Source organism: Acanthopagrus latus, chromosome 15 (genome assembly GCF_904848185.1).
Source record: "Acanthopagrus latus isolate v.2019 chromosome 15, fAcaLat1.1, whole genome shotgun sequence".
NCBI lineage: Eukaryota > Metazoa > Chordata > Actinopteri > Spariformes > Sparidae > Acanthopagrus > Acanthopagrus latus.
Window position 1 is genome coordinate 14,489,450 of NC_051053.1, and position 20,001 is coordinate 14,509,450.

The 20,001-nt window shown below is 42.2% G+C and overlaps 2 protein-coding genes across 5 annotated transcripts in view; one reads left to right on the forward strand and one right to left on the reverse strand.

Annotated features, from left to right (window-relative positions):
• Window positions 1–10,735, forward strand: part of ide (insulin-degrading enzyme) — a 28,521-nt gene extending 17,786 nt beyond the window's left edge. For 3 of the 4 annotated variants that reach the window (XM_037123322.1, XM_037123323.1, XM_037123324.1), the window contains 7 exons: window positions 243–354; window positions 2,546–2,713; window positions 3,195–3,467; window positions 4,360–4,421; window positions 7,108–7,180; window positions 7,264–7,331; window positions 8,417–8,512. In XM_037123322.1, the coding sequence (XP_036979217.1) occupies window positions 243–354; window positions 2,546–2,713; window positions 3,195–3,467; window positions 4,360–4,421; window positions 7,108–7,180; window positions 7,264–7,331; window positions 8,417–8,512 (852 nt within the window). Of the gene's footprint in view, window positions 1–242; window positions 355–2,545; window positions 2,714–3,194; window positions 3,468–4,359; window positions 4,422–7,107; window positions 7,181–7,263; window positions 7,332–8,416 lie in introns of all 4 variants that reach the window. The other variant, XM_037123321.1, reaches the window with a different exon arrangement.
• A 526-nt stretch (window positions 10,736–11,261) lies between these two features.
• Window positions 11,262–20,001, reverse strand: part of march5 (membrane-associated ring finger (C3HC4) 5) — a 28,118-nt gene continuing 19,378 nt past the window's right edge. Inside the window, exons 3-6 of the mRNA XM_037123285.1 lie at window positions 15,496–15,626; window positions 15,055–15,238; window positions 14,714–14,880; window positions 11,262–13,587 (exon numbers count right to left, since the gene is read on the reverse strand). Coding sequence (XP_036979180.1) covers window positions 13,471–13,587; window positions 14,714–14,880; window positions 15,055–15,238; window positions 15,496–15,626 — 599 coding nt within the window. The 3' untranslated portion in view covers window positions 11,262–13,470. The remainder of the gene's footprint in view (window positions 13,588–14,713; window positions 14,881–15,054; window positions 15,239–15,495; window positions 15,627–20,001) is intronic.

Below are 20,001 nucleotides of genomic sequence, written 5' to 3' on the forward strand. Positions count from 1 at the left end.
GCAGCTAATGCAGCATGGTGGGGAATGTCAAAAGCAATTCTGGGTAATGTACAGAGAAAATTACTAACTGGAATAGGAGCCAGGTTGAAGGAAAGTGTGGATAACAGAAAATAAATAAGTGAATTAGAATTTCCTGCAGGGAGCAAAATGTCAGAAGTATCTAGTCTTTTTCTGAGAGTAGAATTCTCTTTATAAATTCTGTTTTTGTAGACTCAAATGTTGTCTGTCTGTTATCTCTCTAGTCTGCTCTTGGCATGATACAAATGTTGGAGGACACGCTCATCGAGCACGCTCACACAAAGCCCCTCCTCCCGAGCCAACTGATTCGCTACAGAGAGGTTCAGGTTCCAGATGGTAGGACCTGCACAGAGACACGCACACACACATGTGCACACACACACACACACATGCACACACGCACTGCAGTTAAGCACTCTTAATCATCATCTGCCAGTCATGCTGTCTCCACAGTGACCATGCAGGAGAGTCCATTCCCAGCACTCTTGCCCTCGTCATCAGTGACGCTGTGTTGCGTTTGTTTGGACCTAATTAAAATTCAGCATCATCTCCCACTGAGGAACATAATAGTCACTCAGTGGAAATGGACGTCACTGGGCAAAATATGTACACACCTTCTACTCAGCTCACAGACGAACGCACACACGGCAAGCAAAGCACCTGCGCTGCCTTTTTGATTACATTAGCGGGGTCGAATGATGTTGAGAGGAAAACCAGAGCTGCACATGGTCACCTGGAGACATCCTGTGTCTCACTGAGGATTTTCCAGGCCTGGCTCCAGACTGTCAGTCAGACATAGAACAGGAGTGCTGCAGGAGAACGTAAAGGATGTAAACACAATTTTTGCTTGCAGCGTGACTAACTGGCTGACAGGCCATCCAAGAAACACGTTATTATTCTCATATCTGAAAGCTTTAGAGCGGATACTTCACATAAATCTGTCCAGTTACTCATTCTTCTTTGTTAAAGGCACCATGATATCCAGATGCAATCAGAATTATAGACTATTTTCATTGCCTGCTATTACTCTCATTGATTGATTGACAAGCTCTTTAATACAAGAAGTAACACTGAAAAACGACTAAATCTATAGCTGAGGTTGTTTTCTGTAAAATCTGAAAAACTGGTTTACGTGTCATTCATATGGGCAAAAATGATTAATTGGGTATGTAAAGACATAAAATGTGCAATCAGCCATTGTGTAAGTAGAAAAACATTTCCATCTCTAAGTCTGCGGTATTTAATCTGTCATGGTTGTTCTGAGTTGACTGAAAGCTAATGCCACACTGTCAGCCTGAGGTTTAAAGCGCTGGGACGGAACAAAATACACAATGAAATCCAAACCTAAAAAATGTCCACACTTCTCATTAGGACTGTGATTAATCAAGGAGCTTATCTGCCTAAAAAAAGTTTCTTTTTATTTAAACTTGAATAAAACTTCTGGTGTGCTGAGATTAATGCCAGGTGAGATGTTGAGGATTGTGGACATGACACTCCTGAGCGTGGGGCCAAAGAGCCCCGTCAGCATGTACATAAAGGTGCCTGCATTACCCAGCCACAACCCGTCCTCCACTCAAAGGGAGCTCGATCACAATGGACTCAAACAAACTGAAGCTGAGCTTAACAGGATCCAGTTTTCCGTCTGCTACAATGGATGGCTCCTCTCGATGTTCTGCGCCAAAGAGAATTTAAAGCACAGACGAAAGGCAAGAGGAGACCAAATTGGAACCACTCGGCAAAAATTCACAATGTTGGCATCCAGCGGGATGTCTCCGCCTTTCTGGAGAGTGTCACCGCTGTCCTCTGTGTGAACTTTCCTGTTTCATTGTATATCTATGCCTTAAGCAATGTGCTCAGGAATAACAATCATTGACCAGTTTTTCAGCAGCCTGTACTTTAGGCAGCGTTGATGTTTTTGAAACACCAGATTGCGCATCCAGGTTTCATCATTGAAAGTGAATTATATAAAGGTGTATAGCAAGGTCTGGGAAATTCACTTCCATGTTTATGCATCAGAAGTCATGGATTTTCGGTAAATAAACAGATTATACTTTTCAGGTTCATGCTTTTATTCAAGGTGTCCACTAGAATTTTTTTTTTTAGTTTACATGCTTTAAGGTTCAAAAAATGAATGAATTTTCTGCTTTCCATTGCTGCAAGACCTCTTTCTATAATATGAGACGCAAAACTACCTCAGCTGGTCTTTGCCATCATATCACAGTACAGACCTGTCATATTTGACAGAACCATTCTGCTTTTACAGGCTTTGTAATCCAAATTAAATCTGCACACACACCGACAATAAATGTAAATGCTTATGTTATCATTCAGGCTTGCATTACTTGTTCCATATTCAAAATGCATGTCGGCTTCTTCAGTTATGTTATTGCTTTTAGTCTTTAATATTTTTCCAGGCCCAGGTCAGGAGCTCCGCCTTTTCTCTCTGCTTGCACATCCAAGGGAAAATATTTACTTTGTTTGTTTTTATGTACTGTAAATCATACAAACATTTTTCTGTCCCTCTCAGGTGGCTGGTATGTTTACCAGCAGAGGAACGAGGTACACAACAACTGTGGCATTGAGATCTACTATCAGACAGACATGCAGACCACCCACGACAACATGCTGCTGGAGCTGTTCTGTCAGATAATTTCTGAGCCATGCTTCAACACACTGAGAACCAAAGAACAGCTGGGTGAGCCAACTAAACACAGAGGATGTCGAACACATTGTGTGGACTGTCTTCCAACACTGTTTTCAATATTCTCTATATTAAGACTAAACTCCAGTAGTTGTATTTATGTTTTGCTACCAAGTGGTATTTTATCCTGGGATTTGGCCAATTGTTAAGGGGTGTTATGCAGCTTTAATGTGTATGTAGTAATTAGATTCTACTCTATAAAGACCAGAAAGGGATGTTTCTAAGGCACTGTCAGCCAAGATGATGTGTAATAACTTGTGGAATGAAGTTACTGAGTCTCTGAAGCACATTTCCTTGGAAGTAGTTCTGTAATAATATTGCCTGACTTAAGATTAATTGCAGAGTAGAAGAAGAAAGATGTTTTTGAAACCACTTAAAAATATGAAGTGAATGAGTTTATTATTGTAAAGGTAAGGTTCCCTGTCTGTCCTGTGTCATGAACCGTCACACGTCTTCCTCTCTCACTAACCCCCAGGCTACATTGTGTTCAGTGGGCCCCGGCGGGCTAACGGAGTGCAAGGCCTGCGCTTCATCATCCAGTCGGAGAAGGCGCCTCACTACCTCGAAAGCCGAGTGGAGGCTTTCCTCTGCACCATGGAGAAGGCTGTGGAGGAGATGAACGAGGAAGCCTTCCAGAAACACATCCAGGCACTTGCCATCCGCCGCCTGGACAAGCCCAAGAAGCTGTCGGCTGAGTGTGCCAAGTACTGGGGAGAGATCATCTCTCAGCAGTATAATTTTGACAGAGGTGAGGCCTCCAAACTGTCCTCTTCACCTCACTGCTAACTCCTAATTATGCGTAGGTTTCAAAGGCCAAATGTACCTTTTTAAGTATATCGAGATATATTCCAGAACTCTTTCTGAACTGCCAGCTATTATAAACAGCTTGTGTTAAAGTCAAATAGGACTTCTTGAGAGTTATCAATATTTCGTTCAGTCCCAGAGGTGAGCAGGATGTTGCTTAGAGCTGCACAAATTGGGATCGATTAAAGCCTGAAATAATCTGCAGCTGTAGCACACCTCTCTTTTGCAGCACTCTCCTGAGTGCCATAATGGATTGTAATGGGCCTGATTCACTGGTAATCTGCCTAAAGCCCAGAGAGAGTGATGGCAACACTGAAAGGCTGCCAAGGGAGTGGTGGTGATTACTGATACTAGCAGCGTTAGTGGAGGACGGGAGTCAGGAGAGTGAGCAGCTAACACGCTCAACGCCAAGGGCATAGACTAACATACAACACACACCATTAGTCAGTACTTACACGCAGGCTGCTCCACAGGCTAACTGTGCTACACAGCTGCTGTTAGTTAATTGTTTCTCTTTGCTTGATTCAGTTATTGTTGGTGACATTCTGTGCAAAAAGATGCTTATTAAATATGTCATTTGGTATTTATATTTGGTAGCTCAATCTCAGATATCAGCAATTGAACACTCTGGCATGACAGTTTCTTTTTAACTTTCTGTGCTTTCAGTTGTGTTAATATCCAATTATAAGAACTTTGAACATTCACTCTGTCTTTAAAGCCCTTGAACACAACATTATCAGGGTTAAAATGTACATTTGTGCAGGCCCGCCCCTCCATGAAATGCTCTTCTTGGGGTTCGAGCACTATAGTACTGATGTTAATGGTTTGTATTACAGATAACATTGAAGTGGCCTACCTGAAGACATTGACTAAAGAAAACATAATGCAGTTCTACAGAGTAAGTAGTACAACTTTATGTCATGTTGTTTCCTCTTTTGAATAGAGCTCCACAGTGAGATTCCTGAAATGAAAATCTCGCTCATACTCTGGATGATTATGTCGACTATTTGCCATTATGTTGTAAACCATCCAAGACAGACTTACCATGAGCTATGAGATTATGAAACAATGGTATATTCTACTGTAGAAGCCATAAATCTTTATGACATCAAACTTCGTATAAGAAAAACTTTGTTATCAGTGATGTCACTGAGAAGCACTAGACTACCCACAATCCTACGATGCAAAGGCGACATTTCTGACTGGAACTGTTAACTGCACACACAAAGCCATGTCAGCTAGTTGGTTACTGCTGCCACTGGAACTCATTTACATTTACCACTATGAAACAGTGAGTTCTCTTTCTGAGATGCTGTGTTGTAGAGGAAAAAAAAGGAAAATCATTACAAGTCAGGCCGCATAGTGTCTGGTAGTTGAAAGTCACTGGAAAGGAATCATTTGTAGTAGTTTATGGGATGTCCTGTCTTGTCCTGCACTGTTCATCAAATGTTTATAGCCTTGATTCATCTCATAGTTCCAGGCTTTAAATATATACATTTGACAGGGTGAGCTGTGTCTATTTTAGGTTTAAATTCTGCTTATTTGTATTGTATTCATTTTTATTTAAATGAATATATATTTTCCCCAGATTCTAAGTAACAACATTAGCAGATACGTTCGGACTCTGTACAGAGACATAGGATGATGGAGCTTCTCTTTTTTTGTTTTAATTAGGAGATCAGATATTCTAATGTTCACATGTTGTACTGCCTGGATATTAAAACCAGTAACACCAAACAAATCCTAGCTTTAAGAATGCTAGCTCATCATTTAATATGGAAATAACTGTTGGATTTTTCTAAAATGACTCCCTGTATGCATTTAGGCCACAGTTCTGTTTGAGCAGCTTTGAATGATGACTCATTTGAACATAATTCCGCTACTTTACAGCTTTTGTTAATGCTGTATCGACAGCAGAGGTGTCATTATGAGGCAGCCACATAAATCACAGCAATAAGCCCGTGTTTTATGACATGCAGGAGTCATGACATTTTTCAGAGGGCTTTTAATCATTGTTGAATGCACATTTGAGCTGTCTACTGATAAATGTAATATCCACAGCTATGTAATGATTCAATTACATTCTGTTGTTAAAGAAGTATTCACCACTGGAAAAATGTCTTTTCATAAAACTGGACTCTTTATGGAGTAGAAAAATGCAAATATTTTTTTTAAATATGTGAGCCACCCCTCTCTTGCACAGTCTGTAGTTGGAACTAAAGCCCCGGGGCCAGTAAAAGACTGTTAGCATATACTACACACATTGTAAGTTTCCCTTAAATATCTAATGCCTTTGTACAGTGGTGTGACCTAAACTGAGCTTTAAGACACGGTTTACATCACTTTCTATGAGAAATGTCTTGACTTTTTGACATTAACAACATTAACAATTTGATCATCACAAGATGTTCAGTTGGCATTATTATTTACCTATTATATTGTCTTATGCTGTAATATTCTTATTTAACAAAGCAATGGTAGTTGACCTGCATGGTGTGACAGCCACTTGGGAGTCAAAGTTCATCCTTGACCTTGGAAATGACTCGAGAAAATGATCCAAACAAGAGGTTTGTTTAATAGCTGCTCCGTTGTCATGACAATTTAAGGACTTTATAAAGACCCATATTAGTTTTAAAGCTGAGGTTTGTACTGAAGAGAAGGACCTTGAACACCTCCTATCCACAGTTGTGTTACAGCTGGGTGACTCCATCACCTTGTGCTTATGGACAGCTCCAGAATACAATTAAATAAACTTATATTAGCACATGGAGGTCACAAGGCTTTCTTCATAAGGCAACCACTCCATGAAGGAGCAATGATAAGATTTTTTTTATTTATCACTGGTTGAAGCATTAATTTTGTAACGTATCTTAAATAATGGGGATCTGTGCACGTGTGTGTGTGGACACACATGGTTTTGGTGGATACTGTCTGCCCTCCCAGCTTTCATCTCCTCCTGCTTCTATTCATAGCTGTGGAGGTGACACTGACACAGGACGCTCGCAGCATATCAGCAGCCATAATGACAGCCAGCCAGCCTGTTTCAAGGGGGATAAAGGGCCAAAGACACATAGCGTCTGAAAGAATTGGCATTATCTCAGCCTAGCAGAAACCATTACAGGCCCCATGCAGAATAAACCTAATGCATTTCTAATGTCATATCGGCTGCAATCGCACAAGCGTTTTCTTTCTTTCTTTCTTTTTTTTTTCATTTTTGGTCGCCCGGGTCGACGCTGTCTGACTGCAGACGAGCCAAATCTTCAGTCTAATATAATCCTCCATCCAGAGACAGTGATGAGGCCCGACTGTGTGGCTAAATCTCCACAGGGCTGTCACAACTCATCCCAGACTCTCTGTGAGAAACACACGGTCATCAAGGCCAACGCAGTGATGAGTCACAGTGACTATTTTTTTTTTTTGATGGAATAATGTGTCCTCCTCCCTCAAAAAACTACGTCCAGGCATTTAAAAAAAATAAAAAATAATAATATAATGAAACTCCAGATTGTAGCTATAATAATACTGCTGTTTGTAACAGTGTTCACTGTCGCCTCCACATCACCTGCCTGTCTGTCTCCCTGCAGGATCGGCTGACAGTTGAAGCCCCAAAGAGACACAAGGTGTCTGTGCATGTCCTGTCCAGAGAGATGGACTCCTGTGAGTATCCATATTCATGTATTGGTTTCATGGGCTCCATTCAGTGTCAGGCTGACCTGTGCGTCATTGTGTTTGTTCACCAGGTCCAATAGTTGGCGAGTTCCCTGCTCAGAATGATGTCAACCTGGCCCCTGCTCCCTCCCTGCCACAGGTAATCGTCATGTTCTCTCATTATACTCCTACATTCATTAACCCGACCGCTCTCCCAGCTAATGGGACGCATTTACCTTACTCCAGTTGAAAATGTCATATTACAAAAACTGAACTGCACACAACACATCTGTGTTTACTCAACAGTAAACTGCCTTAAACAAAAGAAAAGGGGGAAATACTTCTACTAATGGTCTTTAGCTGTACAGAATTCTATGTTAAAGAAAATTTTACATATTATATATCAATACTGCGCTTTGGTGGGTAGAAGAGATTTACTATCTTCATACCAAACAATGAAATTTAAAGGATACGTCTGGTGATGTGCTACATTCTACATATTGTTTACTAATCCCATGCAAAAGCCAAAACCAACTACGAAATGGATTCTAACAGTTGTCGTGTATCTAAATCCTAATACATCTGATAGTAAATGAATAGTTTTGGACTGTTGACTGGACATTAGAAGCTGTGTGAAGATACCACTTTGGACTGTGATGTACATGGACACAACATTTTATTAAAAGATAAATATAAAGAGGCTTTGTCTATTGTGTGTTAAGCAGCATTAACAGCCTTCAAGCTAATTTACTTCAAACCACATTCAGAGGAGAGAGAAGAGGCGGGGCTATGTGGGCACTGCAGCAGTGTGTCTGTGTAAACTGTGGAAAATGACCATTGAAACTCTTTAAAATATTCAGAATCCACATGTAATGCTATATCAATATTTTTGACGACACCATTCAGTGGTGCAGACATTTTGTTGCCACACTGCAGAAGCCTAACTGAGAAAATACCAAGCTGTGAAAAAAGTTGGTTCATTCTCAGAAAATAAGATGAAAAACATTGAGCAGCTGCTGTTGTTGATACAAACACAACAGAGTGAACACATTGTAGGTGTTTATCAAAGAGCTTGCAGGCTACCTTAACTAGTTACCATGGAAACAATTTGAATGAAGCTCCTTTTGCTATCAGCATCAAAAGTTGTTTATGGAGGACTTTGTCCTCAGAGGAACAGACGAGGCGGAGTGTTTTGAAGCCGTCAGACAGAACGGCGCTCTGACCTGCCGCCTCTTGTTTCTGCAGCCCACGTTGGTGCAGGACATGACGGAGTTCAAGAGGAGCCTGCCTCTCTTCCCCCTGGTCAAGCCTCACATCAACTTCATGGCTGCCAAACTGTGAGCGAGGCCGGCAGGACGACACGCAGCAGCAGCACGGGGGGCGCTGGGGAGGGCGACCGTGAGGGACCCTGCCGTGTTTCCCACCTACACCATCATCCTCCTGTCAGGAAGACTCTCATCTGACTGAGCCTGCATTAGCGTGTGTGTGTGTGCGTTTGTTTGTTTGCGCGAGTGCATGTGAGTGTGTGTGTTTGTGTGTGTGCATGTGTGGCAGGCTGGAGCCACTAGAAGAGATGCTTGGAAACAAATATTTGAATCACAAAGTTAGCCGTGGTTGTCGACATAGCCGTGATGACGATAGAGGTCACACCAGACTCACCTCATGTTAAACGCCTCTGCAAGGAGACGCAACACTCACACGCATCACAACTGTGTAGGCTGTCGTAGAGGAAATAGATTCAACGTAAAAAAAAAAAAAAATGAGAGAAGGGCCAGTTCCCTTTTTTAAAGATGAGTTAAAGTGTACTGCAGAAGCTTCACAGCAGGAGGCGTTTTATTTGAATAATTCAGACATGCTGCTTGAGAATGGATAGCTGGTTGATTGTGATGAACTGGGGGCTGCAGAGGTTAACCACCGTAGCTCCATGAAGGTCGTCGTCTTTTTATTTGTCGGACTGGTATGTTTGCCATGTAACTCTCGAGGCACCTCGGCGCTCCTGAATCCGTTATCACAAAAGACGCACTCGGTCCAACGGAATATTTTATTGCAATTTATGCGTTTCCACAGAATACCTGCCTTCTTTAAATTGGTTTTTAATCCTTGAAATGTTTTTTTCTTGTAAACTGGTAAAATGTTGGGACCCTTTGAGGAGCTGTTTGAAATTGCAGATGACAGAGAGCCATGCCCATGGAAATTGTTTTTATTTTTTTGATGCATTTTACAGTGATTTCAGACATCTCAGGGGAACCTCCATGCTGTTTTTGTTTTTTTTACATTCAGTTTAACTAGTGATTGATTTTAAATAAAAACACTTTTATCAGTCTGTCATCCACATCAGTGTTTTGTTCACGTCACTAAATGTACTCAGAACATTTTGGTTATTTTTTTGTTTTAGTTTCAGTCCGAGAAGAACAGTATTTTATTTTTTTTCTGTTTTGTCAGCTCTGGGTAGATCGTCATTATTCTTCCACTCTGTGTCTGACACTTGCAGAGACTTTCTGCAGCTTGTGCCTTTCCAGGGGGGCATCAGTTACTTTGTATCTGGCTGCACTGAGCTGCTCCTGGTCTTGACCCGGGGGCAGAATCCTGAAGGATCTAACCCCCTAATTTGCTGGACTGTGCACTGGCTCTCACAGCGTAGATGTCGCACAAAACAAAACAAAAAAAAAGCAGCTAGACACATTTCATGTTGCTGTCTAAAGGGGGTTGAAGGACAGGATTTCTTTCTGAATATATGCACTTCTCTCACTAAGCAATAAACTTAATGATGTGGACGGAGAACAGTGTGAGGCTCCGCACTGCTGATCAGCTCCAGTCTAAACTGCGGAGACCGTGCGACGGTGTGAGGATAGTGATGTCAGCGCCTTGCAAGCAATGACCTGCTCTCTCAGGTGCTAACCACTGCTGGTGGAGCTGCCAGCCAAAAATCTGAGTTTTGAATTCCTTTTTTTTTTTTTTCCTCCTCCTGCCCCGCCGTACCTGCTCTCAGGCCGAGTTCACACGATGCTGCAGAGTTTTAAAGACTGATTCAAGAGAGATTCTTGTGTCAAAAGCTTCTTCAATGTTTTCCAGCATTTTACTATGTCTCAACCAGATAAAAAACAATTCTGATTTTTATTAACAAGGCCCTGCTTCATTCTCAAACTTTGTTAAAAAGGCAATATTTTCCTGTTCTGGTGAAAAACCCAAAGATGAACAACGGCAGCATTGGGTGGACTGTCACTCCCACAGGCGGCAGCTTAAACAGCACCTGGAGGGCGGTGACGTTTTCATGCAGTGCTCAGAAGAAATTAGCAACATGACATATCAGGCTGGGGTGGGCCGTGCACCACGCACTGTTTGCCGTGTGAAGTACATAGTGATTGGTTTACATTTAGGAAAAGCTGGAGTTTTTTTGGGTTTTTTTTTCTTTTTTTCCATGTTTGGATGTTTTTTGCAAATACCAGACTGTGATAATTGGCTGGTTGGGTTTGTGGGCCGCTGATACAAGAGTGCTGATATTTTATGTTTGTTCTTTTTATTGTCTCGTGTGTGTGTTTCTAATTAATAAACTACTGAATGGAACCCTGTTTGTGTGGGTTTTTTTTTTTTTTTTTTTTTTTTTTTAAATGCAACATTTGGTAACACTTCATTTAACTGGTCTAGTAAATTATATAGGGGAATATTTAAAAAGTGTTTGACAATTGAAAACAGTACTCAATCTGTCATCTAACCCTATTTTCCCATACGAAGTTCAACAGCCAGTAATTTCTTTAATACATTTAGAGAGAACTTCAAACTGGCCTCTGCTAATCATTTTATTTTCCGACTACTTTCTGTCCAAATTCCTCTCAGCAGGCCACTAAATCAAGGAGAGACGACACATTCCAACTAGCCATGAGCAGCAGACGAAAAGTTAGAAACCAACGGGAAAACGAAGCTGCAACAACTCCAGTTTATTGGCCTGCCGAGGAGTAGTTACAAAGCTTCAACATCTCACTTCAGTTTAATGGAAGCATTATTATTTTCATTTAAAAAAAAAAAAACAAACTTTCATGTTACTTGATAATTACCCACAATTTTCCCAACAACCTTGACACGTGCACGTCAGCATTGGAAAAATACATTTATTCACAGAACTGATACCATAGAGCTCTAAAGTCAGACACGTCGTCTGTACAACACAGTTCAGACTCGGACGTCTCTTTTGGCAGAGTGGAGACTTTTACAGTGGATGTGCAGGGGGGAGGCTGTGGTTTGCAGGCTGCGGGAGGACGTCCGTAAAGCAGGCACAGTTTGTATGTGCGGGTTAAATATTCCGAGTGGTTGGCCGTGCCTCGTCACAGGAAGTCACACACTGTTGAAGCTCCTTCGACTTGGAGCTTACTCATTCGACAGTTGCCACATAAAAAAAGTGAAATTCATAATCACATCACACTCCCACGGATAAAAAAAACAAGCTTATTTACCATTATGTAGAGCCCGACTGATAACTTTATTGACCGATATTGGCTTATCACATATGTACTGCGTTGACGTACAAGTTGCCAGATATAAAGACTCTTGTATTAAAGAGATTAGGCAGAAAAACAATGTTGGAATAGTTTGTGATTATTAAATTCACGTCGACATTTTAAGGCAAGGGTTATTGTTCAGCTGAAAAAATGTCCTGCCTCTGTTACATATCTTTGTCATTGTTGATTGACAACCACCTCTAAAGGATAGCTGCAAACAATGTGTATATATTGGCCAATATATTGATATCAGAATTTACTTCCCAAAAGAGTTAGAAAAATCAAGCATCGGTCGGGCTCTACCATCTGGATGTTAAGGAATCAGTTCACTAAAAACAACAAAAAGCCCCATCTTCTTTCTGAGTACTTACATTGGGCTAGTAATGGCAATCTGAAAGCCAAGACAAACAAAACACTACTGTTGTACTGACAGCATTTAAATATACATAAAGAAAACAGCAAGTTGCTGTGAAAGGTTTTTTATTTTCTACTAAATAAATGGTCCCAAATCAGAAGTGTATTTTCTAATGCAAATAAAACCATGAAATGAAACCAAAACTATCTGCACGCCTTGATACGAATCATAAATTAGGAAAATATGGTTCTTATCTTTTTTTGTTGAACTGACCCTTCAATTTTCCAAGAGTCCTGCCCAAAATCATAATAATTTAACTCCAGTGACGCATTTTCAATCAAGTCCAAGTTTCACCCTCGTCTCCGTGGCAATGACCTCAGAAGCACAGGCTGACCTGAGCTACAGTTCACACCCAGACAAGTCAAATAAAAACCCAGACAGCATCAGTCCAGGCTGAAATTTTTTCATTCCACGTCTCCCATTGAAAAGTGCTGCATCGAGCGTTGTTCCAAGCGTCGCCCGAAGCTTTCAAAAGCCTCCATTTTATCCGTTGCAGCGACGGGCTCGTCCTGCAGGAGCTCAACCAAAACTTGGGGAGGGCTGCGGCGGCCAGCGAAGCTTCGAAACACATCAAGTGAAATGTTTTGTAAAATGGAGATAAAGCTACAGACGTGAACACTGCCAAGGCATGGGCACTAAAAGAATTAAACACCAAAGTCGTTCAAATAACGCAGGGCTCTACAACACAACTCTATATTAACATCCTAGGTGTGGCCAGTGTGTTAGGTTAGTTTTCTCCTAAATGCTTGCTGGTTGCGATGTTGTAACGTACTGCATCATGATTCATGATGATGATCTGTCAACACACTTTTATTGTTTATCATTAATACATTCCACTCACTGAACTTCATTCAACATCAGCCCCCAAACATTGGCAAAGGGGGCTTTTGTTTTTAGATCTGCAAAATAAACATTATAAAACAATTATTTATTATTAATATTATTATAAAACTTTCTAATTACACATGCCCCGCATTTTCTTTTCCTTTAAAATACAGTAAGTTTACAATAAGTATTATTTACGTGATTGTAGAAGCACATCCACCTTACAGTCACACAGCTGGAGTTCTTGGGAAAGAGTGTTAATGTGCGTGCGCAACGGATGAGTGTGTCTTTTCTGTCGTCACCTCACAAAAGCATCGAAATAAAAACAAAGTGTAGTGGCGGTGGTGGGGGATTCCTGCGTGAATGTCGGCTCCAGGAGGGGTGAGAGGGGTGAGGCGTGTGGAGGAGGAGTGGGTGAGTAAGGGGTGACACTGATCCCGAGTCCGTTTCACCAGCGCTTCCTGCTCAGAGTCTGACGGTTCGTTCCCTCCCTCCCCTCGCCCCTCCAGCAGAGGTGTGTGTGGTTCGTCCAGCCGGCCAGCTTCCCTCCGGACCGCCCGGCCTCCTCAGGCCTCCTCCTGCTCGGGGAAGTTGAGGATCTTGCGGTGGGCTTGCCTCAGGTACTGCTGCTGTTTGAAGTACACCTTAAACGCCCCCTTGATGGCCACAAAGGCAATACCTCCCTGTAGGGAAACAAACAGGGCGTGTTGAAAGAGAGCTTAAAGACACATTCAGCTCTGAACATCAAAGCTTCTCCCACTCGGGGCTTAAGAAGTATCTTCCCTCATTTCCACGCCCAACTGTCACATGTATGACAGCACCCAACATCCCATGAACACACGCAGACAGACAGGAGATCATCTGGTTGCTTCCTGTTGGATAAGGAACATTTACAGCACCTCATTGTCTTAATGAGCTCTGTGAGTTTCAAAATTAACATTCGAGAGCAGTTTCAGTGTAAATGATGAAATGATACAGAGTTCAACACTTTGTAAAAAATGCTCATTTGCTTGTTTGCCATGATTTAGAAGAGAAGATGTGTATGACACTTATCTCTAAATGGAAAATAAAGAGCTACAGCGAGTGGCTGGTTAGCTTAGCATGGCATAAAGAGTGGACACAGCTAGCCTGGTTGTGTCTTACTGCACCTCATGTCTAGGCAAACTGAAGTAGCTTATCAAAATGGAATATCTTGTTTGGTAAATTCAAGGGTCCCCCAACTTTCAGTAATTCTTTTGGTGGGCCAAATTGTAGCTCATGGCGGGCAAACTTTGACTGTTCAGTTTTTTTGTGTTCCTGCTTTCATCGGTATAACCAGAAACCTGAAAGAACTTTGATGTTTGCTGGTGTAAAGTACAAACATCTTGTTATTTCAAATTTGGTGATTCATGTTTTCCTTTTGAACAAAGAACTAAATAACCAAGGTCTTTCTTCTTTCTTCCTTTAAAGGTAAAAATGTGGCAGTCTGACGTTCAGCAGACGGGGACACAGTGTTCAGAGGTATCAGTACAGCCTGGATCACACGGGCCACTCTGGTTACCTCTCTGTCGTCAGCACAGGGAGAGAGAAGACGGGGGTTTCTCTTAGGTACCAGAGGCTCATATTTTGCACAGGTGACAGTCGCTAAACTGGAATCATTTATTCAACAGGGCGGTTGTTGTGTTCCCCTTGAATCACAAGGGAGTAAACAAGAGGAGCCTGTAGAAAGTACTGAACTCAGCTGAACACCTACAGAATCGTTTAGATTAAACAATTTGTATTTTGGGTGTTTTCTGCTTTGAATGCAAAGCTGCTTATGGTTGTACCCACCAGGATGGTCCTCTGCAGGTTAGAGTTGACGCTGCTGAACATGAGCTTCCCCACAATGGTGGCAATGGTGGGGAAGACCAGAGCGCCGCACAGGATCCGTGTGGCTGACACGTGGTCTGCCAGGGGGCTGGCCTCTGCCGGGATACGAGGAACTGGGCAGCCAATCCCTGCAGAGATACACAGAGAGAAGCAGGGAGCCAGATGAAACACACATGATTGCATTTGTACCCGAAAGCACAGCTGATCTAAGCAAAGAGACAACTTATTCATTTATCATTCTCTTATTTAAATACGGTTAAACACAAAGACAGATTAATATATTTGTGAGTGTGTGTCCTGACCTGGGAAGATGCTGTTGAGGATCTGCAGTTTGTTGGAGTACTTCCTCCACAGACGCAGGACGTAGTCCTCCCAGCGGATCATCTTGCCGAGGATCAGCATGACAGGGATGGTGGGCAGGCCAATGAGCAGGAACAGAGGGTCGGCCCGCTCCATAACATCCAGGCCCTCCTTATGGCCCACCACCTGGAAAGCAGACGGGCCGGTCAGAATGGAAAACTACAGTTGAGGAGTCAAACTGGGTGACTTTCACTTACAAATGGGAAAAAGAATCAAAGAAAGGAGCAAAGCAGGAGCACGTGCACATTATTTGCACTTATGTAAAGTGGAAGATGTCCAAACATAAACACATGCATGACTTGTAGTGTCAAAGTCAAAGTCCTCACTGGACAGAACAGACCTATTCTAAAGCTAAACCTCTCCAGAGGGATCACTGGTCATACCTGCATGACAGTGACAGCTCCGTAGGTGACAGCTGTCCAATAGATGGAGCCCACCATGATGCCAGCAGCGGCAAAGGGTCCGGCTTTAGAGATGAGCCGGTCAGCCAGGTCCAGCACATAGACCACAGGACCTGGTGGAGGAGAACATCCGAGAGTGAGACAGACTTGTAGTCATGAAACTCTTAATTTGAATGATACTGATATTAAAGGATTGAAAAACTCAGACGTAAAATCGGCTGATGGTAATTTTTCAAACACAGAACAATTTTGATGCACATGTCTTTGACGAAGACACATACTGAGCCAAAACCAATCAAAATTAAAGCTACTGCAAGTGATTTCTTTCTGTGTGTTACATGTTAAAGAGCTATTTAGACCAACAGTAATCACTGTTACAGAGTTCTAATAGGTAGTAATCAGGTAATCTCAGTTGGTGCAGACGTTTGCCATTTTACTGTATCAAATTTTTTTATGACAAAAGCAAACATTTGTGTCATGGTGTCTCTACATGTTACTGACATGAGAGGTCTGATCATCCTACTTTAAGAGACAACACTGAAACCAAGTGAAGGTATTATGGGGGGCAACACAAGTCAATGAGAACTTTTTGAGTGTACAGCAGGGGTCATGAGACTCCTGCTGGTAAAACAACCAGTCAAACCAGAAAGGCATCCAAGGTCGACACATATACTTTCATAACTATCTACAAAACAGAGGCAACAGCCATCTTTTACCTGCCAACATTTACACGACAGTTGCAAGCAAAGAGACACAGGAATTAAGGTAGTACTGGAACCTGTAACAACAATCTTCCCTTTCTGCCTGCAGGCTTAATGAACTGTGTTCAAAAGAAACACAAGACAAGAGGAAGCTCACCCTAAACAAACATGTTCAGGATGTCTTTTAGTGTAACGAGAAAAATGGCAGCAATGCAGTAATGTCAAAGTTGAGAGAAAGTGAAGCAGGCCAGGTATGGTGCACACCTTGTGCTGCAGGGTTATTGACAAACAGGGAGGAGCTTCTCGGGCAGGTGCAACCGAGATTAAAAAGAAACTAAGCTTGATTCTCAACAGGCATATACTGAGGATTAATGTGAAGTCCAAACGTGCCTTTAGACCAGCTCCGTCCATGTCTGACATCAGGAGCAGGGCCGAAAAATTCTCTGCCGCATCCTCCTCTCTGGTATTCCAGGCGGACTCGAGGGAAATCATGCAATATTTACAGGAAGGCAACCTGATTTCCTCACTCAGACAGACCCATCCACAGCCTATTAATAACTCGCCCAGGAGTCAGTGGGAGGAGAGCAGGGGTGGGGACGCTACCAGAGGGAGTGAGCGCATAGCACAGCATCAGACCATGATGTGTTGCAGTGCAGCCCAGCACGTGCACCTAAACAATCTGCTGGAGGTATCAGAGATAACTATTCCATTCTTTGTGTTGAAACATGTTTAAAATACTTCTGCATTCTTTGTAAAATTAAAGTCTTTGGTACCTTTTATTTTACAGCTCAGACAGTTGCTTTGCTGTTTAGTTGTTTTGACAATCCATGACAATCAAAACTTGAAACTTTAAGATAAGAAAAGGCCTTGAACGCATATTTTCCCCAAAATCTTCTGACTGTACTGTAGGCAGTGCTGTCCAACAGACAGTAACAGTGCAATGTCTGACAAAGTAGAAGCAGTTTGGGGATTTTACATGAAGTTTGTTATTGACCCCATCACTAAGCTTTTTATCTACTGTTAATACACTTGTTAAGCTTTCTGTTCTTGCATGGTACAGTCTATTGTACTGTGGTAGATGAAACACTCAAGTATTTCTGATTTGTATCTCATAACAGTCCATTCTGCCTGCAGAAATGACCACTGACATTGGCAGATTTTATCAGCTGATGCTAGCTGGCAATAACGCTAATGTTCGCCATTTCCATCTTAATTATTATACACAGCACTCTTCTACCTACAACAAAGTAGGTATTGTATGAAAACATGGAAGATCAGACAGATTTGCAATTAACCTTATCATTACAAGAGAATACACTTTAAACATGAGGACTAACTGACATGTTTGCCTAATGTACACTGTCTTGGATAACAAGCATGGCTCTATTTGCTGCAGGTCAAACTTGCTCTAATCCAATTAAAGTCAGAGCTGCTAATGTTCCCAAGTCCAGACTACCAGCATACAGGATCCGTCTACTACTACTTTACATTTACCATTTATTATTGTTGATGGTTATTTTGAAGTGTTACTGAAAAGTTAGAAACATTTGAAGTCAGGTTCTCGGGGGATATGACAGAAGTAAAAAAGTATTTATCACGATTCTAATACTGTCAGCAAAAACACTATCTGACAGAATGCATTTGGGTTTGGAGCAGTTAAAACTAGAGCTCAAAATGGCAATATGGCCCAGTGCAATGGCATACAAGTGCAATACAAAAAATGATCCCCGCTAATCGTGAATCATGTCTGCAAATCTGTCACAATATCCAAAATATGATTTATTTATTTTCTACCATCTGGCGCAGCCCTCGTTAAAACCTTTTCACATTTGATGATGGATTATTGTTCAGAGATGTGAAAACACTCTCACATATTTATAAAAGTTGTTCAAAGGTCATTTCAACAGGCTTTCTAACAAACACGTTCGTCTCCTGGGAAGCGTGACTTTTATCATCCCATTTTCAAAACACACATTTTGACATGGCTTGTCTGGTTGAGAAATAAAGCTGTGAAGTCGTATTCAAACAGTGCTGAGTCATTGGTCATTGTGAAAGCAGGCCTCGGTTCAAGAACACTCTCCCCCCTGACATGTCAGCAGCAGATTGATAAATATATTATCCTTGTCATTTACGTTACAGGGCTGCTGTACAGCCACTAAAAGACACATCGACCTTGCAGCGCGGAAAGCCTCCATCACTTTAATTTAAGAGCGACTGTGTTGCAGTTGTTACAGGCTGCCGGAGAGCTGTTAAGCCATCTCCAAGTTTTCAGAGCAGATACATTTTCATGAGCTTGTACAGGAAACCAAAGTGGTGAGACCAAACGGTGACATTTCTAACTACAACACTGACATTAGTCGACACACCATGTGTAATAAAAGCAGCAGCTTTTAAAAATAATCCTGAGGCTCAGTGGTTATTTTGGGGTTATGGGTTTCTGCAGTTGGGACATAAGTCAGACTTTATTAAGCTGTTTATACAGCCAGGCCACCGTGAGGCTGTTACCCATAAGCACTTGCCACAAGTTGTATACAATCCAGCCACTGTTAGCTGTACACCTATTTCTGCAGCTGAGTACATTCACTCTGTGAAGGCTTTGAGTTGTGAGCACAGTTCAGTGCAGCATTTTAAACAGCTCCTTCTTTCCAGACGACGGTGCTCCTGGCCACTTGTTGAGGAAGGAACCCAAAGCAAGCAAGAAGCATTTGGCACTTTTAGAGCTACTTAACACGCGATGGAAATAGCACACTTTTATTTCAAAAGTAGTGATAAACACAGAAGCCCTCTCTCGTCCTCTGCCAGCTTTTTGATTCTTCCGGAGCTCCTTTTTACTGCACCTGTGTTTGCCGACCGGAGTGATCTCGCCGTGCTTGAGCGAATTATTAATATGGCGTATTTTGATGACAGGGTTAGACTCTCTTCCGCTTTCTCCCTGCCTAAGCATTACGCCATTGTGGCCAGAGGGAACTGGGTCGCCCCTTAATGGCCGCTGGCAGGACGGAAAGCTGAGCAATTCATTTCATCCACTGGCAGCAGATTCCATAATTAAGATAATTAAAAAGAAGGGAGGGGGGGAAAGTGAAAGAGAGGGGAAAAGTGCAACTGCAATTCCTCAGTAGTGGGCACGCATGCTGGCACACGGTTCCAGCTGGCTTGTTTACTCTCTCTAGGCAGAGTGTCAGTTAAGAAAGAGCAGCAAGGACACGATGTCCTCAGAGTTATACTGCCAGCCAAATTAGCATGATGGGCTGACTTTGGCTCTGCAGCAGGTGCTGGTGGGAAATGGGCCAGAACAAAATATACCCTACTCTTTGTGAGTGTCAGTGACGCTTCGCTTCCTGCACTGTAAGTCAGTAAAAACAATCAAAAGCTGGGTTAATAGAAAAGGTGATCTGTGGCTCCAAATCAAACCCCCATCTGAGCCCGTGACGTGCTGGGGTCCCATCCTGGGAGCCAAACATGAGTAATGCCTGTCAAGCTTCTAGAAATGAGCTGGCCTCTGCAGCAACCCTGAGAAAATAACCGCTGTGGCAACCTCCTAGCCGAGCTCGCTGTCACTACCTGTCCACAGCCATCACAGCAAATTGAAAGCTGTCATCCCAGAGTTGTCACTAAGTTGTGAAATTGCCATTATTCTGACGTCTAATTAAAGCTGCTGCGAACACCACAGCATGTGAAGCCAAGCTGCTAAAATTATATTCAAAAGGGAGGAATAAATCTGAGATTTTAAGTTAAAGTAAACATGGAGCAACTGGCTGTGCTGTAGAAGAGAATCATAAAAAGGGTA